The following is a 19,551-nucleotide window of genomic DNA, read 5'->3' as shown; positions in this document are numbered from 1 at the left end:
ATAGCCAGAAATGTGGCTTCTAGATCAAGAGAGGTATTACTACCACTCTACACAACTCTGGTGTGCCTGCAACTGGAGTATTGTGTTCAGTTTTGGGCCCCTCATTACAGGAAGTATATAGCCAGGTTGGAGTCAGTGCAGCGTAGGGCCACAAGGTTGGTGGCAGGTTTGCAGGGGATGCCATATGAGGCGAGACTGAGGGAGCTGGGTCTCTTCAGCCTGGAGAAGAGGAGACTCAGAGGGGATATGTTGGCGACATACAGGTATGTGAGGGGGTGTCACATGGAGATGAGTAGAGACCTGTTCTCCCCTGCAGAGGAAGGCAGGACACGCTCCAATGGAGCAAAGCTCAGGGAGCCAAGGTTCCATTTGGATGCCAGGAAGCACTTCCTGACAGTCAGGACCCCGAGGGTGTGGAATGGGCTTCCACAAGAGGTTGTTGAGGCCCCATCGGTGCGGGTGTTCAAGGATAGGCTGGACGTGCACATGGTGGGCATGTCGTGAGCGGAGCCGGCTGGTGCCGGAGGTCAGACTAGATGGCCCTGGATGCCCCTTCTGACTCACTCTGTTTCTATGTTTCTATATTTGCAGCCTGTCAGTTGTGAATATGGACAAGAAAATCTCTCTTTTTAAAGTTGCGGGGGGGGGGGGGGAGATGGTGCTGTGAAATGGTCTCACAGGATCCCAGGTTTTTAAACACCGACTTTTCTTGGCAGCTTTTTGAGCTGACCTTCTCTCCACGACACTTGAGTAGCGTTCAATGGAAGGACAGCTGGTGCCCATCTATATTTGTCCCCGGGCTCATGGCTCGCATGCCACGCTCGGAAAGCAGCAGCCAACTCGAGTTACAGCAATACGTCTGCAGCTGCAGTCGGACAAAGCTGGCAGGGATCTGCCATCATCTGAAAATCAAGGTCTGTTAGGAAAAACAGGCATGGGATCTACTGCCATTGGGCCGTAAGAAGGAAGAATGGATCCTTAACCCAGAAGGCAAGTTTCTAATAGCGACGTTCTGCATTTATAATCCATGTGTGGACGACTGACACTCGATTACTTATGTGTGCTACATTTCTGTCAGTGAAAGTGAGCGTGCACTATATAAGCTAGAAAAAAAGTTGATTAAGGCATGAATAACTGATACATTTAGACCAAAACAGCTTGGAGAAAAATGAGACCACTTTTCTGCACAGGTTTTGAAACATTGCATTCATGTTTACATCCTGAATTTACATTTGTAAAATAGAAGGTTTGACTTTTAATGGTTTTTAAGCCTGAGGTCAGGAGATTTTTTTGCTGGAAAGCCACTGTGGGTGACTCCCGGTGGAGGGTTCCCAGAGCAAGCAGAAGCACCGCAATGCACGGGGTGCAGCTACTCTGCCTTTCCTTCTTGGGAAGCACAGGAGGAATCCCTGGTTGCCGGAAACATGGCGGGGAGGGTGCGGGTGCCCCAGGCCCAGCTCCGGGATTTCCTCTGTGCAGCTGCTGGACCACTGCGAGCCGCACCCAGATTAGAAGAGCCCATGCTCAGCCAGCAGGGCTCCTCTCCACTCCTAGGTGGAGCACAATGACGTCCGGAAGGGTGACTGCAACGTAGAGACCTCTCTGGTGTCCAAAATTTCAACCTGTTCAGAGAATCTGGATGGGGGAAGGTTTCCTCCCTCTTCCATAATAGCAGAACCCAGGAACACTCCCCCAGCCCTGACCGGTGACAGGTTTAGGGCTGAGAAAAGGAAAAACTGCACATAGCTGAAATATGGAATTGGGGAGCACAGGAGACAGTGATGGCCACTAATCTGATGGCTTTGAAGGGGGATCCAAGAAATTCATGGAGGAACAGGGCTATCAAGGGCCACTTGTTTCGTCTGTGAGATACTGGTTCTCAGTTCTTTCTTTAACATTTTTGTGGTTTGTATTTTGTACATCACTAGGCTGCAAGTTTGAAGCAGACAGATGCATAGATAGGATCATGCTTTAGTTTCCAGCTGCGGTAGGTACAGTTTTATCTATGCCAGATTAACATGGCTACACTTCTGTTCCCTCCCTCCCTCCATATCTATCCTCAGGGCTATACAGTCATTCCTTTACGTGTCCTGAAGATCTTGCAACAACTTTCACTTCCACTGCATCTTAAGACTAGCATCTGGTATTTTGAGTTTGATGATGGAGCCGCTATCGGAAGAGAGACAAACGGGAAGCCCCAGATTTTATCACCTGGAACTTTATGACTCGTGTGAAGATTTTGAAATCTTTTCAGAAGAACCCTTTCGAAGACGAGATCTGGCTGTGGAAAGCAGGAGGGCCCAAAGTGCAGAGAAGCAAGCAATCCCGGACATGGATTCTAAGGATCAACCCTTGGGTGATGCAAGAGGAGGCGGTGAAAAGGCTCATGGCGCCAGTGAGGCCATCACTGATTATGACAAAAATCCCCTCAAAGATACAGATATGTACTGCATTACATGCTGCGTTCCAGTCAGAGCGCTTGACAAGCACTGCCGCGAACACGAGGAGCATGAGGTCATGCCTCTGGCCAGCGTGGTTGAAATCGCGAAGGTAAGAACAATGGGAACCCATCCAGGCAAGGGGCGGGAGCTCCCTGGCATGCTGCAGCTGCTTGCTGTTGCACAGCTTCTGTGGTTGTTGTTTTTGACAGGATGCGTTTCAGAAAAATATCTGCAAACTGGAAGAACAGATTGCCCACCTGGAGAGCTTTTCCAGTCACCTGGAGGAAATTTTTATCACTGTAGAGGTAAGACAGAATGATCCTAATGGAGCCCCTCAGACCCTCGACAAAATTCGCAGCTACGTATCAGATCATGAGGGAATTTATCAATAGCCTAAGGTGCTGGCGGAAGCCCAAAACACAGTTCTGCCCTGGTCATCTGCCTTGTTTATTGTCTTCCCCCGATTTATACACAGATACCCTGATCATTTAATCCATCACTGAGAGGACGGGAAAGTCTGCCACCATTAGCCTAAATGGTGAATACATCCTCATTTCAGAGTGTGACTAGAAATGGGCACCATCAGGGGTCCAAATGGTATGGGAAGGGGCAGAAGCAGGCATCTTCAGGATGGGGTCTTGCAAATGTCAGGCGCAGGGCTGCTCACGGGCACATCCCACGTCATCTCCATCTCTGATCAGAGATAGCAAAGGCATTCCCCTTCCTGCCTCTGCCTGGAGATGGCGCCCAGCATTCTGCAGGCTGGCTGGGCTCCTCCATAGATGAAAGGTTGTCCTCTCATGCCATAAAGAAACAGGTCCTGATCTTAGGCCAACATGGAACATCATCTTGCTTTTCCGTTACTTGCACTTTCTAATTTCTGGGCTTAAGGCTGGGCACACTTACAGAAGCACAAGTCCTACAGTCCTTTAGGGGGAGTGATGGTGGGTCAATCAATTTCAAATGAACAAAAGTTTCCATTGTGCAAATAGCTCCCATCAGAACGTTCCATGGATCTTCCTTGAGTTTTGGTGGCAGAAACTCTAAGAAAGTTTAGTGAACCTAAAATGCTTTCCACCAGGAGGATTTTGCCAGGCAGGAGCAGAACTTTGAGAAGCATTACAGTGACTTGATGCAGACTCTTGAGCAAAGGTATGAAGAAAACATGCAGGCTTTGGGAGAAGAAAAGAAGGAGAAACTGGAGGCGCTGTATGAACAATTGGTCAGCTGCGGAGAAAATCTAGACACCTGTAAAGAGCTGACAGAAACCATTGAGGATCTTGATCAGCGTGAAAATAAAGTGGATGTGATAAAGGTGAGATCATCTATAGTTCAAATAATCATGGATGAAATGCATATTTAGTCTTCAAACTCCAAGCCAGATGTTCTGTGCAAATAAGGGTCAGAAAACAATCTGGAGAAAATTTAGATCACATGTGTTATTTTTATGTCACTTTTCTGTCTCCAGGACCCACAGAGTGGTTTGCTAATTAAAGGTACAATAAAAACCAATTATTAAATAAGATTAATTGTGAGACTGAGTGTTCTGTTAAACTTTTGATAAAGGAGATAGTTTTCTAAAATATACTTGGCTCAGATGCCCTTGCAGGATAAGACACTGCAGGACGAATTCATGCCGGGGCTGCATTACTACTTAACCTCAACCATAATTAAGGGCAAATGGAAGCAAGCCCATGCAACACACTCGCCCTGAATGTTCCAGCTCCCCCTCCCCATCCCTGGGAGGAAGAATGCGTTAAAATTCAGCCTTCATCCAGTTTGAATTCAGCTGCTTTAGCAGATATCCGAATAATCATTGCATGCAAAACAGGAATTGTTACCTAAAATAAACTCTAGTTTTTTGAACAAGCCAGCTAACTATAATTATTACATTAAATTTCTAAACTGCCCATAGTCAAAGCTTTCTGGACAGTTTACAACATTAAGTTACCTTTCAAGAGTTCAACTAGATCCCGCTTAGCTTCCAAGATTAGGCAAGATCAGGCCTAATAATAATAATTGAAGAAATAATAATAATTGATGAAAATATGCAGAACAGAATTTGCCTTTTCATTCTTCTAAGGGCAACATCTGTTATCATCTGGAATTTTATTATGTCTACCATCTAGACATTTAGAAGGCAGAACATTGCACTGATCCAGAGAAAAGTTCTCTTAGATTTGCAGATAGATAACGAGTTTAAAAGCACATCCCATCTGATAATTACACCATGGCACTCCTGTGGGCCTCCAGAAGTTACAGCTCAGGCCTTTGGCCATGCGGGCTAAGGCTGATGGGGTTTGGAGTCCCAACACTTTCTCCAGCCCTGCGCACCAATCTATGCCACACGGCCTGGAGGCAGAAGCACTGGCACCTGCTCCAGGCTCTTCCCATGTGGCTTTCTCCCCTGCAAGACTTAAAAGAGGCATATTGTGAATTTCATGGCAGATGCGGGAGCTGAGGCGGGGAAAGGGTTAAGCCCTGCTTCAGCCTGTCATTGCTTCTCCTCTCTACATTTATTTTTTCCCATCCTGCCATTTTTATCAAAGGCAGCCACCGGTATGCAGATTTAGACTGCAAACCTTTGCAGGGCTACCTGGGAAAAAGCTTCACTGGATGCCATAGCAATGACTTTTGCAAACATGCAGAAAACAGCACTAGAAAAATACAGAACCATGGCAGGAAAAATCCCACATTCAGCTCCCCCATCCCAAGCAGCTTTTCTTTTCTTTACAAAGCCACTGGAGCTCTGAGATGTGCGTCCCACATCCCACCCCTGTCACTGAAACTTGCTTCTCTCTTTTCCCAACAGACTGCAACTGCTACAAAGAGTCGGTAAGGCTGAACAATGCATTTTTTATCTTTTCCTCCCTCAGACATCCAGAGGTATTAAATTTTGGATGTTCATCTCTACCCTGCACTTCTTGATCCTGTCTCTAGTATTTATTATGTTGTAATTTCAACCCATCCCCCAAAAGCATCAGAGCATCCCAGCTAAGCTCTTGGGATGGCTGTCTAACACTGATTTTTGTGGCGCTGACAGACTGGGCACTTTCTTGGAAAAGGATGTGGAGGTAGACCTCTCAATGCCAACAGACTTCAAAGCCCGGACCATCAATGTCTCGGATATCCAAGAACTGATGGACTCTGTGGATGCTCTCCCAGGTATTGTCATGGTATTTGTTTCTGGTTTCAATTGTGGAATAATCAGGTAACGGGGGACCTTTTCCTGCAGCAGGGGTTACTTCTGAGTGGAGGTGTTTAGGATTTCAGTGTTAGAGTAGAATACCCTCTCTGCTTCCTCAGCCATCCGATTATCCCCAGCCGCATTCCAGCGTCAACGGAGATTTTTTTGGTCAAAGGGCACTGGAGACCTCATCCCAGGGATTCCCTCATTTCTGATGCGCAGGCTGTGCGTGGCATTGCTGACGTAGCCAAGCTGACTAGCCAGAGCGAGGGCTTGGCAGGCTCAGAGGTACTCTGAGCTTTGCAGATACACCAACCAGCTTCCGAGGAGGAGGAAAACCCCACAGGCACCGGAACAGCCCAAGGAGGACCGAGCATGCTTGGTGGCAAAAGGTGTTGTCTGACTGTTGCAGAGGGTGGCGGTGTGGATGGGGAAGGGAGAGGATGCCTTTTGGTCATCCCCAAATTGAAGCACTTCACGCTGCAGCATTTTGTCGCAGGTCCAACCTGTTTATAAGCGGAAGCAGGGTGTGCATGGGGTCAAACCACTGGGAACAGTGTGGCGGAGCTGTTACAGAGAGGGGCTGGGATTCAGGAACCCTGGGTGCTGGTCCCCACCTGCCCACAAGGCTCACTGGGCCAGTCACTGCCTCTCAGCCGGACCCACTTCAGATGGCTGTTGTGAGGGTAAAATGGAGGAGAAGAGGCAGAGGGCGGTGTTGGCCACTTTGGGCGGCTTGCAAGAGGCGAAAGGGCAGGACAGAAAAGCAGCAACGGCAACGACAAAAAGCACGTTTGCTCCTGAAGCTCAGCGTGAGGCTCTGCACCCCGAGATTTGCCACTAGCGCTGGCCGCGGGGTTTCAAGGGCTGCAGGCCAAGGCAGGCTCAGTGGCAACCCTCCCCCAGGGCAACGACCTTCTCCGCTCTGTTACCACCAGCTGCTCCTGCTCCGCCTCCTCTGCACAGATGCTGCTGGCTTGCTTGGGAGGCAGCTCCTGCCTCGGCTCTTCTCCTTCACGAGTGAGAGGTTGGTGGAAACCTGGTTGCACTGGAAAAGAGGCGGCACAGCTGAAGGGGACGGTGGTCCCCATGTTTGGCACCCCCAATTCCCATGCCTTGTTCACCCACTTCTGGTGGAGAATCCAGGCGCCGGCCTTACTGGATAGTTGCAGCCCAGTGCTTTCCCAGCATCCATACGGGACCCTACGTTGCTGGATTCAAGCAAACACACTTGCAGCACTTACAGGCAAACCACAACTGAGAGATATTATTTTTCCAAGCTCTTGTGCCTTTTGTAGGAGAGGAGTGGGATCTTTTTTCCTTTTCTTCTTTTTGTATAGAAACACACGGGCATATTCTGCTTTAAAATTGGAAAGAGGAAAACTAATGCAAAGAAACCCATCCTGAAAGCTCCTCCCAGCACACTAGAAAAGAAAATGGACTGGGCCAATTAAAAGAGGCTATTAAAGGAGGTTATTAAGAGGCTATTCATCAGTAGTCCTGCAGTCATGCTCAATGGGAAGTAATAAAAAAGCCGTGAGTTGCAAATAGGACATATTTAATCACTGGGAAGGACCTCACAGAATGGGGGTGACTTGCAGAGGACAGTCTTGGATAATATACCGCAATATTAAATGCTGTGAGGAATCTGCATTTTAATACCATGTCCATTTAGTTGTGTTGAAGCAATGATCATTGCCATAGCTCGACCCTAAAGCAAATCTTGCGGGCAGGAGGGCCCAAGTTCGATCCAGCTACAGAGAAGGATCAGGCAGCAGGTGACGGGAAATGACATCCTGCTAGCAGTCTGCATAGACCAGGGGCAGCTTGAAATGAGATTGGATTTCTGGGAATCAGAACCAGACATTCCACAGTGGGCCGGCTTTTTCTGAATTATGTAGATTCCATAGTCTCGTGGATTGTTTTTGCACACAAGCTTAGTTGCACAAAAATGCAAAAAGGAAAAGGAAAAGAAAGACCATTCCAAAATAAACATTTTCCCCTGAGTAAGAGCTTTTTCACAGATGGCATTTATCGTGCACTTATCATTCCCTACTTATGATTGTTTCCTGATTCTACACAAATAGCACAGCATTCCAGTTTCACTTCTATGTCCACAGAGCACTTTCTGTGAGCAGGGAAAGTATAGTGTTTATCTCTCAAAGCGAAAGCAAACTTTTTTCCCTTGTGTGATTGCGCCATACTGCTGTACCACAGCACCACTTAGAGGTTATATAGTGGAAAAGCAGGAACAGAAACGGGATCGCAGGTTTGCAGCAGCTTAACAGCCTCACGTAGAAAAGCCCTGTAGTGTGCATATGTACATGATGGAAGAATTTACTTACTGGGGGAGATTTTGGAAGCACACAGTTGTGCAAGTGTGCACTTTCCAGTGTGAATGCACATTTGGGAAATGGAGAAAAATCTGATTTGGTCCTCGAACGGATGATGCAATGAAGACAGCCGGCAATCTGCAAAGGGTGGATGGATGGTTCAACAGGCCAGGGCTGGGAAAGTCCAACACATGTGACAAATGCAGACCTCCCATGCTCACTCTCTCCAGACTTCTGGATGTTGCCCTGGCCACACGCCCTCGCCAGCACTGCTCCGGGTCACTGAGGTGGTGCCCCCTTCCTACTCTCTCCCCCTTTCCTAAGTTGGGGAAGAAGAACAGTTCGATGCAAATGTTTTTAGTTCCCCTGTTGCATGCTGAACCAAAGTAAGAATCACATCTGTAAGTTCACCCACATTTGGCTTCAGCTGCATCAATTCCTGCCATGCAACATCCAACAGGTTTCGAAGAACAGGACAAAATTTCCTGGCTCCTTAGGGAGCCAGTCCTGGGCTAGCTGGACTTACAGTCTGTCCTGGTACAGAGCAACTTCTGCTGTGGCGTGAGGTTAAAGAACAACTATTTCTTGATCTTTTACAGCCACCATGCAAAATATGTCCACTGATGTTCTCCCTTCCACCCTTTCCTTTTGCCAGGTTCTTTGCCTCCATGTGCACCGGTGATGAACTCCCAGGATCCCAGCTCAGCTACCGGTACATCCGTGAGGGTGTGCTGGAGTTTCTTTTCAGAAGATCTTGTTGAAAGTTACCAGCTGTACTACAAGCGAGTGAGCAATGACACCACAAAAGAGGAGCAAGACGGTAAGCTGATGGGAGGCCCAAAGAGAGTTTGGGAGGGACTCCGCTGGACCTAACTGTCTTGCCTTTGAGCGTGATTGGACACTGCATGAAGCTGTGACAGCTGGAGCCACCTGAACAAGGCTGCTGCCTCCCGAAAGATGGATGGTCTGCTCCATAAGGAAGCCAGAATTAGGCTAACCTCTAGAGCCAGTTACAAGCAAGCAAAAATCGTGGTTCCCAGGTAGCTTTGTTGGAATGTGTTGAGTAAAGATTGTACTAGAAACCAGGCCACATGTACTGATGTCACTACGCTGCTCATTAATCTACACAGAGCTTTAGTGTGGAGGTGATTATAAGCAACAGCTTTAATTATCAGAAAACAGCTCACGAGTTTCTTTTAAAAACATGCTATGCAAGCCAGATCAGATTATTAGTTCTCAGGAATACTGATCATTTGTCAACATGCTTTTTCCAGCCTCAGCACAACCTTTTCACCTGTATCCCACTGCTGTTATATACTGAAACATCCCTGCAAGGGTGGCTGTGTGTCCTACTTGAAAGAGCACAGTCCTCTCTTTGGAGGGCTGACCAGTCCAAGCTTGGTGTAAAGACCGTGCACCCCAAAACCCAAGAGAGCAGGGGCAGGAGCAGCAAACGGAGCGGGGAGCACGGTCTTGCCCATCATGGGGAGTTGTGCTACCATCCTCCATAAACTGCATCACGAAATCTAAATTTGCATTTATGCCTGTAAAGTGAGCATGTGTTAGCCCTCCCGCCAGGCAACGCATTGACTTATCTGTGGCGATGGATAAGCAGCTGATCCCTGCCTGTAATCCTTGTTCGTTCCACCACCCTGAGCCTTCCAAAGTCCGCTTCCTGATCCCTGCGTTGCCCAGCCTTCTCCCTTGCTAGCCCCGATGCTAAAATGCCCTCTCTGAATTCCCTCTGAGACGGGCTGTGGTACCTCCTTCAGCTCCAGGGACTGATTCACATTCTAGTGATGTGGACTATGGAAGGCTTAAGGCAAAGGGACAGGCCAAAGGCAAAGCGAATGGGGCAACAAAGCAATATTTGGGGGCAAATCTCCAACTGCCATCAACTAATCCTTAGGAAAGCATCTCATTTGGAATAGAAGCCCCCCCCCCCCCCCACACACACACAATCTGGGAAACCACCAAAACATCAGTGGTTGGGGAAAAGGGACTTGGGATCAAGGGACGGTGGCAAAGCCCTCCACAAAACCACAGAGGACCAGATTTGTCTGCAGAATGGAGGTTCTGCGCCTCTACTTTAGGATGCAATCTCTGACTTCTATCCCATTCTTCCTCAAAAGCTACCCTCTTCGTAAAGTCTGTGGTCCTTGATCTAGATCCAATATTAAGCCAGGCTGGCATGGCGGTTAAAGTGTTGAACTAGAACTCACATCTCAGCCACTGGGTGACCTTGGACTAGTTGTAGACTCTCCACCTAACCTACCTCAAAGGCTTGTTGTAAGAGTAAAATGTAGAGGAGGAGGACTATATAAGCCACCTTGGCTTCCTTGCCGAAGGACATAAAACAAGTTGAGATCATGATGATAACTGCATTGCATTTATTTCCTGCTTTTTTCTTCTTGTGAGGGAGCCAGGGCAACTTACGGAGTTCCATTTTTATCCTCACAACAGCCACCCTGTGAGGTAGGCTGGGGTGAGAGTCTGTGACTGGTCCCAAGTCACCTGGTGAGCTTGGTGGTTGAGTGGAGACTTGAACCTGGACCTCCTGGGTTGCTCCCTCGACATTCTCACCCCGACACCACACGGGCTCTAGGATATAAAGGCGGCGATGGCAGCGGCAACAGATGATGGAAACAACATTGACCCATTACTTCCCTCCTCTTCCCTGTATCAAATTACAGACGGGAAACCTTCCTTTTGTACTGTGCAAAAGTGCCATGCCCATTGAGACTGATGGTGACAGAAAATTACAGAAGCCTGTTTAGCAGGGGTGCAATGCCTACCAAAGGCACAGAATAAAAACAAGAGATGGTCATTTGACCTTTGATGAAGCAAAATCTTGTTAGTCATCACAAGACATGGAAAAGTACCCACAAAGATGTTTTAAAAGCCATGAGAAATATTCTGGTACATTTAGCTTAGGGGTTGGGATTTTTGTTTGTGTGATTGTCTTGTTTTGTTCCCTTCTTGCTGATTAATTTTGAATCAATCCAAGCCTTCAGATGTTGCTGAAAATATCCTGCCTCCAAAACAGAAACGGATGCACCTAATATTAAAGATACTGCATTAAGGAGCACGTGTCAGAAAATGGCAGTTTAAAATAACTCCCTAAGCCTTGTCTTTTCCTGTTACAGAATTTATGACAAATGTGAAAGAGACCTACTGTACAGTTGCTAATCTGGTGCCTAATGCACAGTATGAATTTTGGGTGAAAGCGTTAAACAAAGCAGGAGTCGGTCCAGCGAGTGAAAGAGCTGTTTACATGACAGGTACATGGCATTCCAGAGGCTGAATGTTGCCAATTTTTAAACAGGATCCTTTTACTGGGTTTTGAACTCTAGAAAGCCTAGAGAAGCGGGGTGCACTTCAGCCAAGGCTAAGCACGGTCAGCTGCAAGAAGAGCCATTCTGGACGCAGCCCTGGTGCCCCGCTGAATTTCGCGAGATTTGCTACTGAGCAGTTGTAGGACTGTACCATTCAGCTGCAGTCCTATACATGTTCACGGGGTGGGAAATCCCATGGAACCTGAATATCAGGGTTGTTGTGAGGATAAAGTGGAAGAGGAAGGTTCTGTAAGGCTGCCTGGGCTGCCTAAAGAAAAGGTGGGGCACAGATACAGATAACTTAGGGTGCAAACTTATGGCCTCCGACATTGTCTGAGGGCTGTAAGATTATGCAGAGCCTCAAAGCCACCTCGAAGCAGTGCCCCGGGCCGTCTTCCATCCTGCCTCAGTGTGTTATCCGGCTGGCTGAAAATTGACTAGTTGAGCTGCAGGGCCAAGGCGTGGGGCAAAGGCAGGTGCTGGAGCGACGCTTCCCGCCATGCATGGAACGCGTCTCACCCCCGAGCTTGGAAGTGCCCACCTGCGGAGGGCGCCAGGGCCTTGGAACGCACCCCTGAGGGCTGGAGCTGCAGTGCAGGTTGTGTTGGCCTGTCCCATCCCAGGACCAACGGGACTTTAAAGTGCGTCACCCCGGCTGGATCGTGTGCCCCTAGGTAGGCAGATTATACAGAGTACGCCCAGGAGAGTCAAGCACTTTACAAATATTTAAAACAGAGGCAGCCAATCAGGCGTCCATGGGACAGACTAGGCCTGTAAAACGACCCTTTCCAGACCCTCCTCAGACGTCAACATCTCCCACTAACTATTTTCTTTCCAAGGAAAATGCAGGAACTTCCATCCTGCATCACGTGAGAGATAAGATGCCACATTTCTGTGCTGCATTTTTCTCGAGTCCAGTGTGGGAGTGAGTGGAGTAACGGGACATGGAGAAGGGGGGCTGACCGAATCCGGCAGGGGGGTTTCTGCAGAACTGCCACAGCGCCCCGGGAAGCTGCTCCGGCCACACAAGAAGGGACTGGATTGCGGGCTTGGTGGGGGGCGGGCTGAGAGAGGAAGGTGGAAGCCACACGTGCATAGGGGCCACGTGCGCATCTGCAGCACAAGCTGCACCACACAAGCTGGTGGCTTGCATCCATCCCTGCAGGGCGGGTGATTGCGGCGTGTGAACCCCACCACCGTATGCAGATCTCAAGACGGTTCAGCAGGGCCTCTCTCGTCTCTGTCCTCAGCTCCTTTGCCACCGGTCATCAAAAGGAAGGAGCTCCAGAGCTGTGAGCATGCGGCGCTGGTGCGCTGGGAATGTGGGAACACCAATCCCGTCGACTCCTATACTGCTGAATTGTCCAGACTGACAGATGGAGAGGATGGGGACATGATTACTGAGTAAGCTGCCTCCCTTCGGAGCCTTGTCGCCACTTGCAAAATGCCCAAAGAACTGAGGAACCTCGAGGGTGGGCATGTTTGCCGTGCGTCTTTTGCTGGAAGTGGAAGAACTGCCATGTCAATTGGCTTCTTAATGTGTAATAGCTAATTTCCTTGTTGCTGGTTTAAATGTGAACCCTTTTTTATCCTTCTGTCACTGGGGTTTTGCTTTGGTTTCTTCTCAGTGTTGGCAGTATTTCCGTATTGTGTTTCAAAATTGCTGGTTGTTCTTGCAGTTTTAGTCTTGTGGTTTGTTGTGACTGCACTTTATTAATTCTATTATATGGCAGCTTTGCCTAGCCTGGGATAGCCTGGTGTTGGACTGCTACTTTCATCACCCAGCTGGCCAGGCCATTGGCTGGGTATGATGGGAGTTGTATTCCAACAATGACTTAGGGAAGTCAACTGTCTTCCCCTATATATGCCAAATCAGCCCCTAAGTGCCTCCAAGGAGACCCCTGACCAACTGAGTGTCCCCAGGTAATGCAGTACAAGCAGGTAGTGGTACCCTCTCTCTGGAATGCTCCTCCAGGTGTGGTCTGAGAAGCAGAAACTGTGATTTCACGCCTCTTGAAGACAATCTCTTCACCCAGGCTTTTCCCTGGCTCGTGATGGACCATGATGCCGTGATGCTTTACTACTTTTCTTGTGACAGCTTTAGTGTTTCTGAACTGCACTGCATGTTTTTTAAGTTAAACCATGGAGACTTTTAGGATAGGAAGCAGTGCAAAAGAAGTTTAAATAAGTGTGGTTGGATGGTTCTGTGGGTACTTCTAGTGAAGGCAACAGAATCATCAGCAGCATCTCAAACCCTTTGCAAACAGCAGGGGGAATCGAGGCATAGGCCTCACAGAAACCGTTGGATCATAAGGACGAACTGGGTGCAACAGAGAGTCCGTTCTTGTGTCCCACCGGCTCACATGTAAAACACTGGATGGGAGAAGGGCATTTCTTCTCCAGTCTTTCAGGATGCAATCCTATGTGAATTCAGACAGGAAAAAGGCTGATGGAGTACATGCCCGCGTATGTCATGTACGTCCCCAACATATGTCTAAACGCACGCAGGACCGTGCCCTGAGAGGCTCGAACAAGACTGCCATTCATCTGTTGATTCTTCGGCAACGGCGGCTCGTTTCTCAAGAGGCCTCTTCCCTTTCTTCCAGGACTATTGTTGGGATTCCAAACTGTGAAACACTGATCCCGCTGGAGCCAAGGCACCACTACCTCATCTCGGTGAGGGCCGTCAACATGGGGGGGGCCCAGCGAAAAGAGCGATCCGGTCGCCGTCCTCAGCACAGGTAGCCATCCCAAGGCACTGGCCTGCGCGCTCGCCAAGCGCAGGCTGCCGTGCTGGGGGGGACCCCCGTCCGCTGCAGAGCTGTCCCCGGAGTCTGCCGCCCTTGGCCACGGTCTCTTCTTGGACAGTCCGTGCCAGGCGATCCAGGAGCGCTGCCCGAGGACCTGGCTGGGGGAAGGGAGATGGGGTGTGTGTGTGCGGTGTGGGGCTGTCCCCCCGCCTCCCCGCAACAATGCTTCAGTCATAAAGCTGCTGCAAAGGCCGCACCATGGGGGAGCCTTGCCCAGAGGCCTCGTGGGGCAGCCTGCATCCCTCACCAGCCTGGCCTCCTCCCCGCTAGCCTGGGCAGCGGCGCTGTCTGTGGCGTTGCACTGGGCAAAGGCTGGCCGAGGCCTCAGCCGGCCGTTCAGCAAGAAGCAAGCCGCTCTGCCTGCAGGCACTCGCCCAGCAAGAGGGGAGCGGCTCAGGAGGAGGCCAGGCGAGAGCCGCTGCCTGACGTCCCCAGCTCGCTTGGCCCAAGTGGCCACTCCGCTAGGGCCAAGACTAGAATGTACGGAGTAGTCGGTTGCCTTCGTAACTCACCGCTGGCCCAGTGGAGCGGAGGGCTAGGGCCAGGCATGCGAAGACTGGGCTGGAATCCGGCCCTCTTGTACTCACTGGACTCTCTGCCCTACTCAGCCCCATCCAGGAAGCAAGCTGAGCTGCAATGCTGGCGGCCTCTTCATGCGAGGCACATAAATCCAGGGCTTTTTTGGTCATAGAACGCACCGGAACAGCGTTCCGGCACCTTTTTTTGACTGATTTTTCCAAGTGATTGTGAATCGCCCTGTTGGGCTTAGCAGATCGGCGGCAAAAATCATTAACATAGTGCCTGCGGGCTGCTTGTGTGTCGGCGCTGATTGTCGGCGCCGATTGTGAGGGCGCTGCTCGGCTTGGACGCTGCTCGGCTTGGGATTGGTCGTGCGGTCGCGCGCTGAGTGCTTGCTGCCGGCGGTGACCATTGTGTAAAAGTGTGACCCCACGATGTGAGTTCCAGCACTTTTTTTTTTTTTTTACAAAAAAAGCACTGCATAAATCTATGCACAAAATATGCAAAGTCACATGTGTGGAAGAAGAACTCAGCCTGAGCTCATGTCCCGGCAGAAGCCCACACAAACACTTGGCACTAGTTGGAATTAGGGACGAGGGAAAGCAGGCCAGTCCAGGGAGCCGAGCTGAGGAAATCCAATGCATTCCCACCCCAAACCAGACTGCTCGCACATCCCCGGTTAGGGCTGAGAAAAACCAAGCCCCCGGCCCTTGAGGTCCCCAAGACTGCGCCACCAGGAAGCAGCTCCCGCTCCTCCACAAGGGCGTGTGTGCAAAGGAGAGAATGGAGGTTTCGCACTGGGATGCCTTGCGTCTGCGGGTTATGGCGACCGCCGGTTACAGCGCTCTGTCTCCTCACAGGCACTGCCTTTACACTGAATGAAGAAACCTCCCACCCCTCCCTGCTTGTCCTGGAAGATGGGCTGACGATTATGTGCCACAAAGCCGAGACTTCACGAAATGATTTGTCCTTCTCTGAAAACAGTTTTACAAGGTATAGGATCTGTACACCCTGATTTACAATATGATTTCACCGGCGCTTCCCCGTGAGCCATGCTTCTCCCCACAAGTGTTTCTTTGCTAATTATCTTTTATTATTACATGCAAGACTCTGAGCATACACAGAGTGACATGTTGAACGGTTTCTGCCATGCATCACTTGAAACTCTCTTTAGGAACCCTTCTGCATGTCGACCCACACCCTAACTGGACCTCTCTCCAGTGATGTTGTCCAGTGTCTGGGTCTACCTCTTCAGGAGGCAGGAGCTCCCCACTGGAAAAACTACCCATTTCAGAGTCTCCTCCCTTGGCCTGCAACTCCCCACTGTTCCCATGGCCGGCCAGTGGACTGGCCCCTTCACCTGCCCTTGGGCTAACCTCCCGCACCGTGAGTTCCTGTGGAGTGTCAGGACCATGAATCACAGCTGGGCTTTGATCCATTTTAAAAACCATCCATCTTTGGAATGACGAGACCCACCCAGCTGAGTGGGCTCCCATGCACACACCCGAAATCTGACCGCACAATGGCTTCTGTGGAGTTGATGTCCTCCTTGGGATTTAAAATGGCTGTCACTTGCTCAGTGCTGAAGAAGGAGAAAAGGGGTAGCAGCAGCTTCATAGTGGATGCTTAATTGGGCAGAGTCCAAGAGGGCATCTCTTCCCCTGCTGACGGCACTCCACCCCGTCAGTTCCCTTCCGCGAGTGATAGACGGCTCTTGCCAATTGCAGTGTGTGAACAGAACTATATGCTTGGAAGATCTGACACTTCCCAAGGGAATCACTTGTTTCCGGAAGGAGGCTGGTCAGTGGAGCCCCTTCATACAAACTCTGCTGACCTGCCTCCTTCCAGGAAGAAAGGTCTCCGCTTTGTCTGGGTTGCCCAGAAGCACTCGATTGCTGTTGTGCAGAGGATGGAATTAGCAGCGCAGAAGAGAATCGGGGAGTCAGAAGCGCCCCGTTGCACCCAGAGAGCACACGGCTCACTGTTTTAATCCTTTTGCTGACATGTTTGTGCACCATCCTGATACTTGTAGATGGAAGTGGCATAAAGATATTCGTAATTCATAGTAATTGTAATAATCGGTAATGAAAACATAATAGTTCTTCTGATGCACACGTTTTATTCTTATGAATATCTTACTTTCACGGGAAGCCAGACATCAAATATGTGCCCATCTTTTGATTTATTCTATATTAAAGAGCAGTGACTCCAAGAAGGCAGAAAGACTTCAAAAAGGCCTTCCTTCAAAGGACATTTTCAGCAAACAGATAAATGAACAGGATTTAAGGTTCATGTCTGAAAGTGTAGTAAATTAAGAATCCCCAATTCAGCCATAGGGACTACGTGAAACAGTTGGGGGGGGGGGGAATCCATCCTTTGACCATACTCAGAGTATGGGTTCAATGGTCAAGACCATTTATCAGGTAAGGTTGATCAAGTACCCATAAAGCACCATTCCAAGCTTGTTGCAAAGAGATCACTGATTTCTGTATTGACGGATTAATCATTCAAACAGATTCACTTACCAGAAAATAATTTTCTAAGTCTCTGACCCATTGCAGAGAGGTCAACTGACTATTCCAAAGAATTAATTTGTTTGATGAAAACATCAACCCAGTGTGAGGCTTTTATGAAAAGGGCAAATCCATGCTAGGGCTCATTAGGGAAGGAATAAAAAATTAAACTGCTCATGTTATAATTACTTTTATGCACACGTTTGGTGCAGTCATTCTTCAGAAAACGGTGTGCAGTTCCAGGCACCTCATCTTAAAAGATGATCTGAGCGCTGGAGAAGTTGCAGAGAGGGGGTTTGTGTGAGAGAGAGCAAGAGGCGGGGAGTTGGCAATTACTCTGAAAGGAAATTGTTGAACGGTTGCCAAGAGGATCACACCTGCTTTTATAGCAGCCTTGGATTTCTGTATTAATCATATTGTGCCTTTTGGTGCAATGCCCTCTTCCACTGGTTCCTGCTGAGTTCTATAAAACAGAAGCCTCCGCTGCTGCCTCTAATTTTATAATCACATGCTGGACACTTAGCATAATTTTGCATTTGATGCTCATTTTCCCTCTCATGGCCTTCAGAGAGTCCAAAATGTAGAAAAGGTGGGGTGGGTTCCTCATCAGACTCCAGCACAGCTCCAGCCTGCGGCCACGGGGTTTGAAAGCTGCATCGTAGCTCAAGTTGCTCCTAGTTATGCCTAAGAGCAATCTGTCATCTTTATGTACGTCATCAGATTCTAGAGAAAGTGGGTGGGTGTTTCCCTCCCTCCCTTCCCACTTAATTCTAAAAGTTGTCACCATTGCTATAGCAACGCTAGCAGGCACGTAGTCCGACAGAAAGGTTCGCCAGACGTCCTTCCTCTGTGCAGCACGCGGCTGACAGTTCAGGGCAATGCTCAGAGAGCGCTCTGCCATCGGGACAACGGACAGACAGATCAATAGGAAGCTGCAGAGCTCGTGAGAGTTTTGCCATGTGGATTTCTGAGAATGGGCACATTTATTTATTTATTTATTTATTTATTTATTTATTTATATTGCTATTTATATCCTGCCTTTTTCCTACAAAGGGCTCAAGGCAGCTTACATCATCTCTCCTCCTCCATCTTATCCCCACAACAACAACCCTGTGAGGTAGGTTGGGCTGAGAGTCTGTGACTGGCCCAAAGTCGCCAAGTTGGCTCCATGGCTGAGCGGGGACTCGAACCCGGATCCTCTGAGTCCCAGTCCCGCGCTCTTAACCACGACACCACACTGGCTCTCTCACATCACAGGGCAGATGAGCGACAAGATGCCTCACCAATGTAAAGGGCTTGTACATATGAGAACAGTCAGGGCCTCACAGAACCACCGAAGAGAAGAGCTGGAAGGGGCCATGAAGGCCATCAAGTCCAACCCCCTGCTGTTGCCTTACATATCCCAATCTATGTGCCCCTATATCGCCAACAGCCTTACGGGTTAGCCATCTCCAGATATTCAGGGTAAGAAGGGGGGCCATAAAAGATGGGCTGGCCATCCTAGTGAGTCCATCGGTGAAGTCTGCCAGAACTATCAGCTCACCTACCTCACGGGACTAACACGCACTCGTTTGCTTTGGCCAGGTCCATCGCCATCCTGGGAAACCCAATACCATTCCGAGGAAAACATTACTGGGAGGTGGATGTCAGCGAAAGCGTGGAATACAGTGTCGGCGTGGCTTTGGAAAACGTGCCGAGAGACAGCTGCCTGGGCACAAGCCACTCCTCCTGGTGCATGAGACACACGGTCACCCTGTCCAGGTACAGCCCCCCGGCTTGTTTCGCTGCGATTGTGCTTCTAAGGGCATTTAATTCCAAGGGATTCTTTCTCACGCAGGCACACCTACGAATTTCTGAACGACGGGAGGACACCGGACATCAAGATTACCGTCTCTCCCCAAAGAATTGGCCTTCTGCTGGACTACGACCAAGGGACGCTGTCGTTTTTCAACACCGACATCATGCAGCACCTCTATACGTTCCACGGTCGCTTCCAGGACTTCGTGTGCCCCTGCTTTGCGCTAGGAGAGCCAGGCAGACTCAGGATTCAGAACGGCATCGCGCTGCCCGCATATGCCAATTTTTATTAAGGGTCGCGCTGCTTAGCAGGCCTGACGTGCACATAACACCCTTAAAGCGAGGGATGCTTTACGTATATGACTGTACTGAGATCTGGAGATATTTCCCACTTTTCTGTACAAAAATAACTTAAATAGGCTTGCAACAAAAATTCAAAACAAGGCTAGTCAGATTACGAATATCACCATGCAGATGAGATAAAGCAGGAATCAGACAGAAGAAGATTGAGTAACTGGAGACGTACTGTCAAATAATGCACCCAAAGGCCTTCCAGAGAAGCTAGGCTCTTACCTGGCTCCTCTTTCCATGTAGGGATGGAATAAAGAAGGGGCAA

General features: G+C 49.3%; 1 protein-coding gene across 1 annotated transcript; it reads left to right on the top strand.

Annotated features, from left to right (window-relative positions):
* Positions 1-2,157: 2,157 nt before the first annotated feature.
* On the top strand, positions 2,158-19,259 carry FSD2 (fibronectin type III and SPRY domain containing 2). Its single transcript, XM_044438959.1, is given in 12 exon segments — positions 2,158-2,550; positions 2,651-2,746; positions 3,523-3,777; positions 5,483-5,606; positions 8,617-8,781; positions 11,108-11,242; positions 12,547-12,700; positions 13,903-13,990; positions 13,992-14,037; positions 15,486-15,618; positions 18,723-18,899; positions 18,976-19,259. Coding segments are annotated over 12 exon segments (2,019 nt in total). The 3' UTR covers positions 19,229-19,259.
* The last annotated feature ends 292 nt before the right edge of the window (positions 19,260-19,551 follow it).

The sequence above is a fragment of the Varanus komodoensis genome, unplaced genomic scaffold, assembly GCF_004798865.1.
Source record: "Varanus komodoensis strain SLA01 unplaced genomic scaffold, ASM479886v1 scaffold33, whole genome shotgun sequence".
Taxonomy (NCBI): domain Eukaryota; kingdom Metazoa; phylum Chordata; class Lepidosauria; order Squamata; family Varanidae; genus Varanus; species Varanus komodoensis.
Note: the sequence above shows the minus strand (reverse complement) of the source record. Positions and strands in the feature narration are given on the sequence as shown.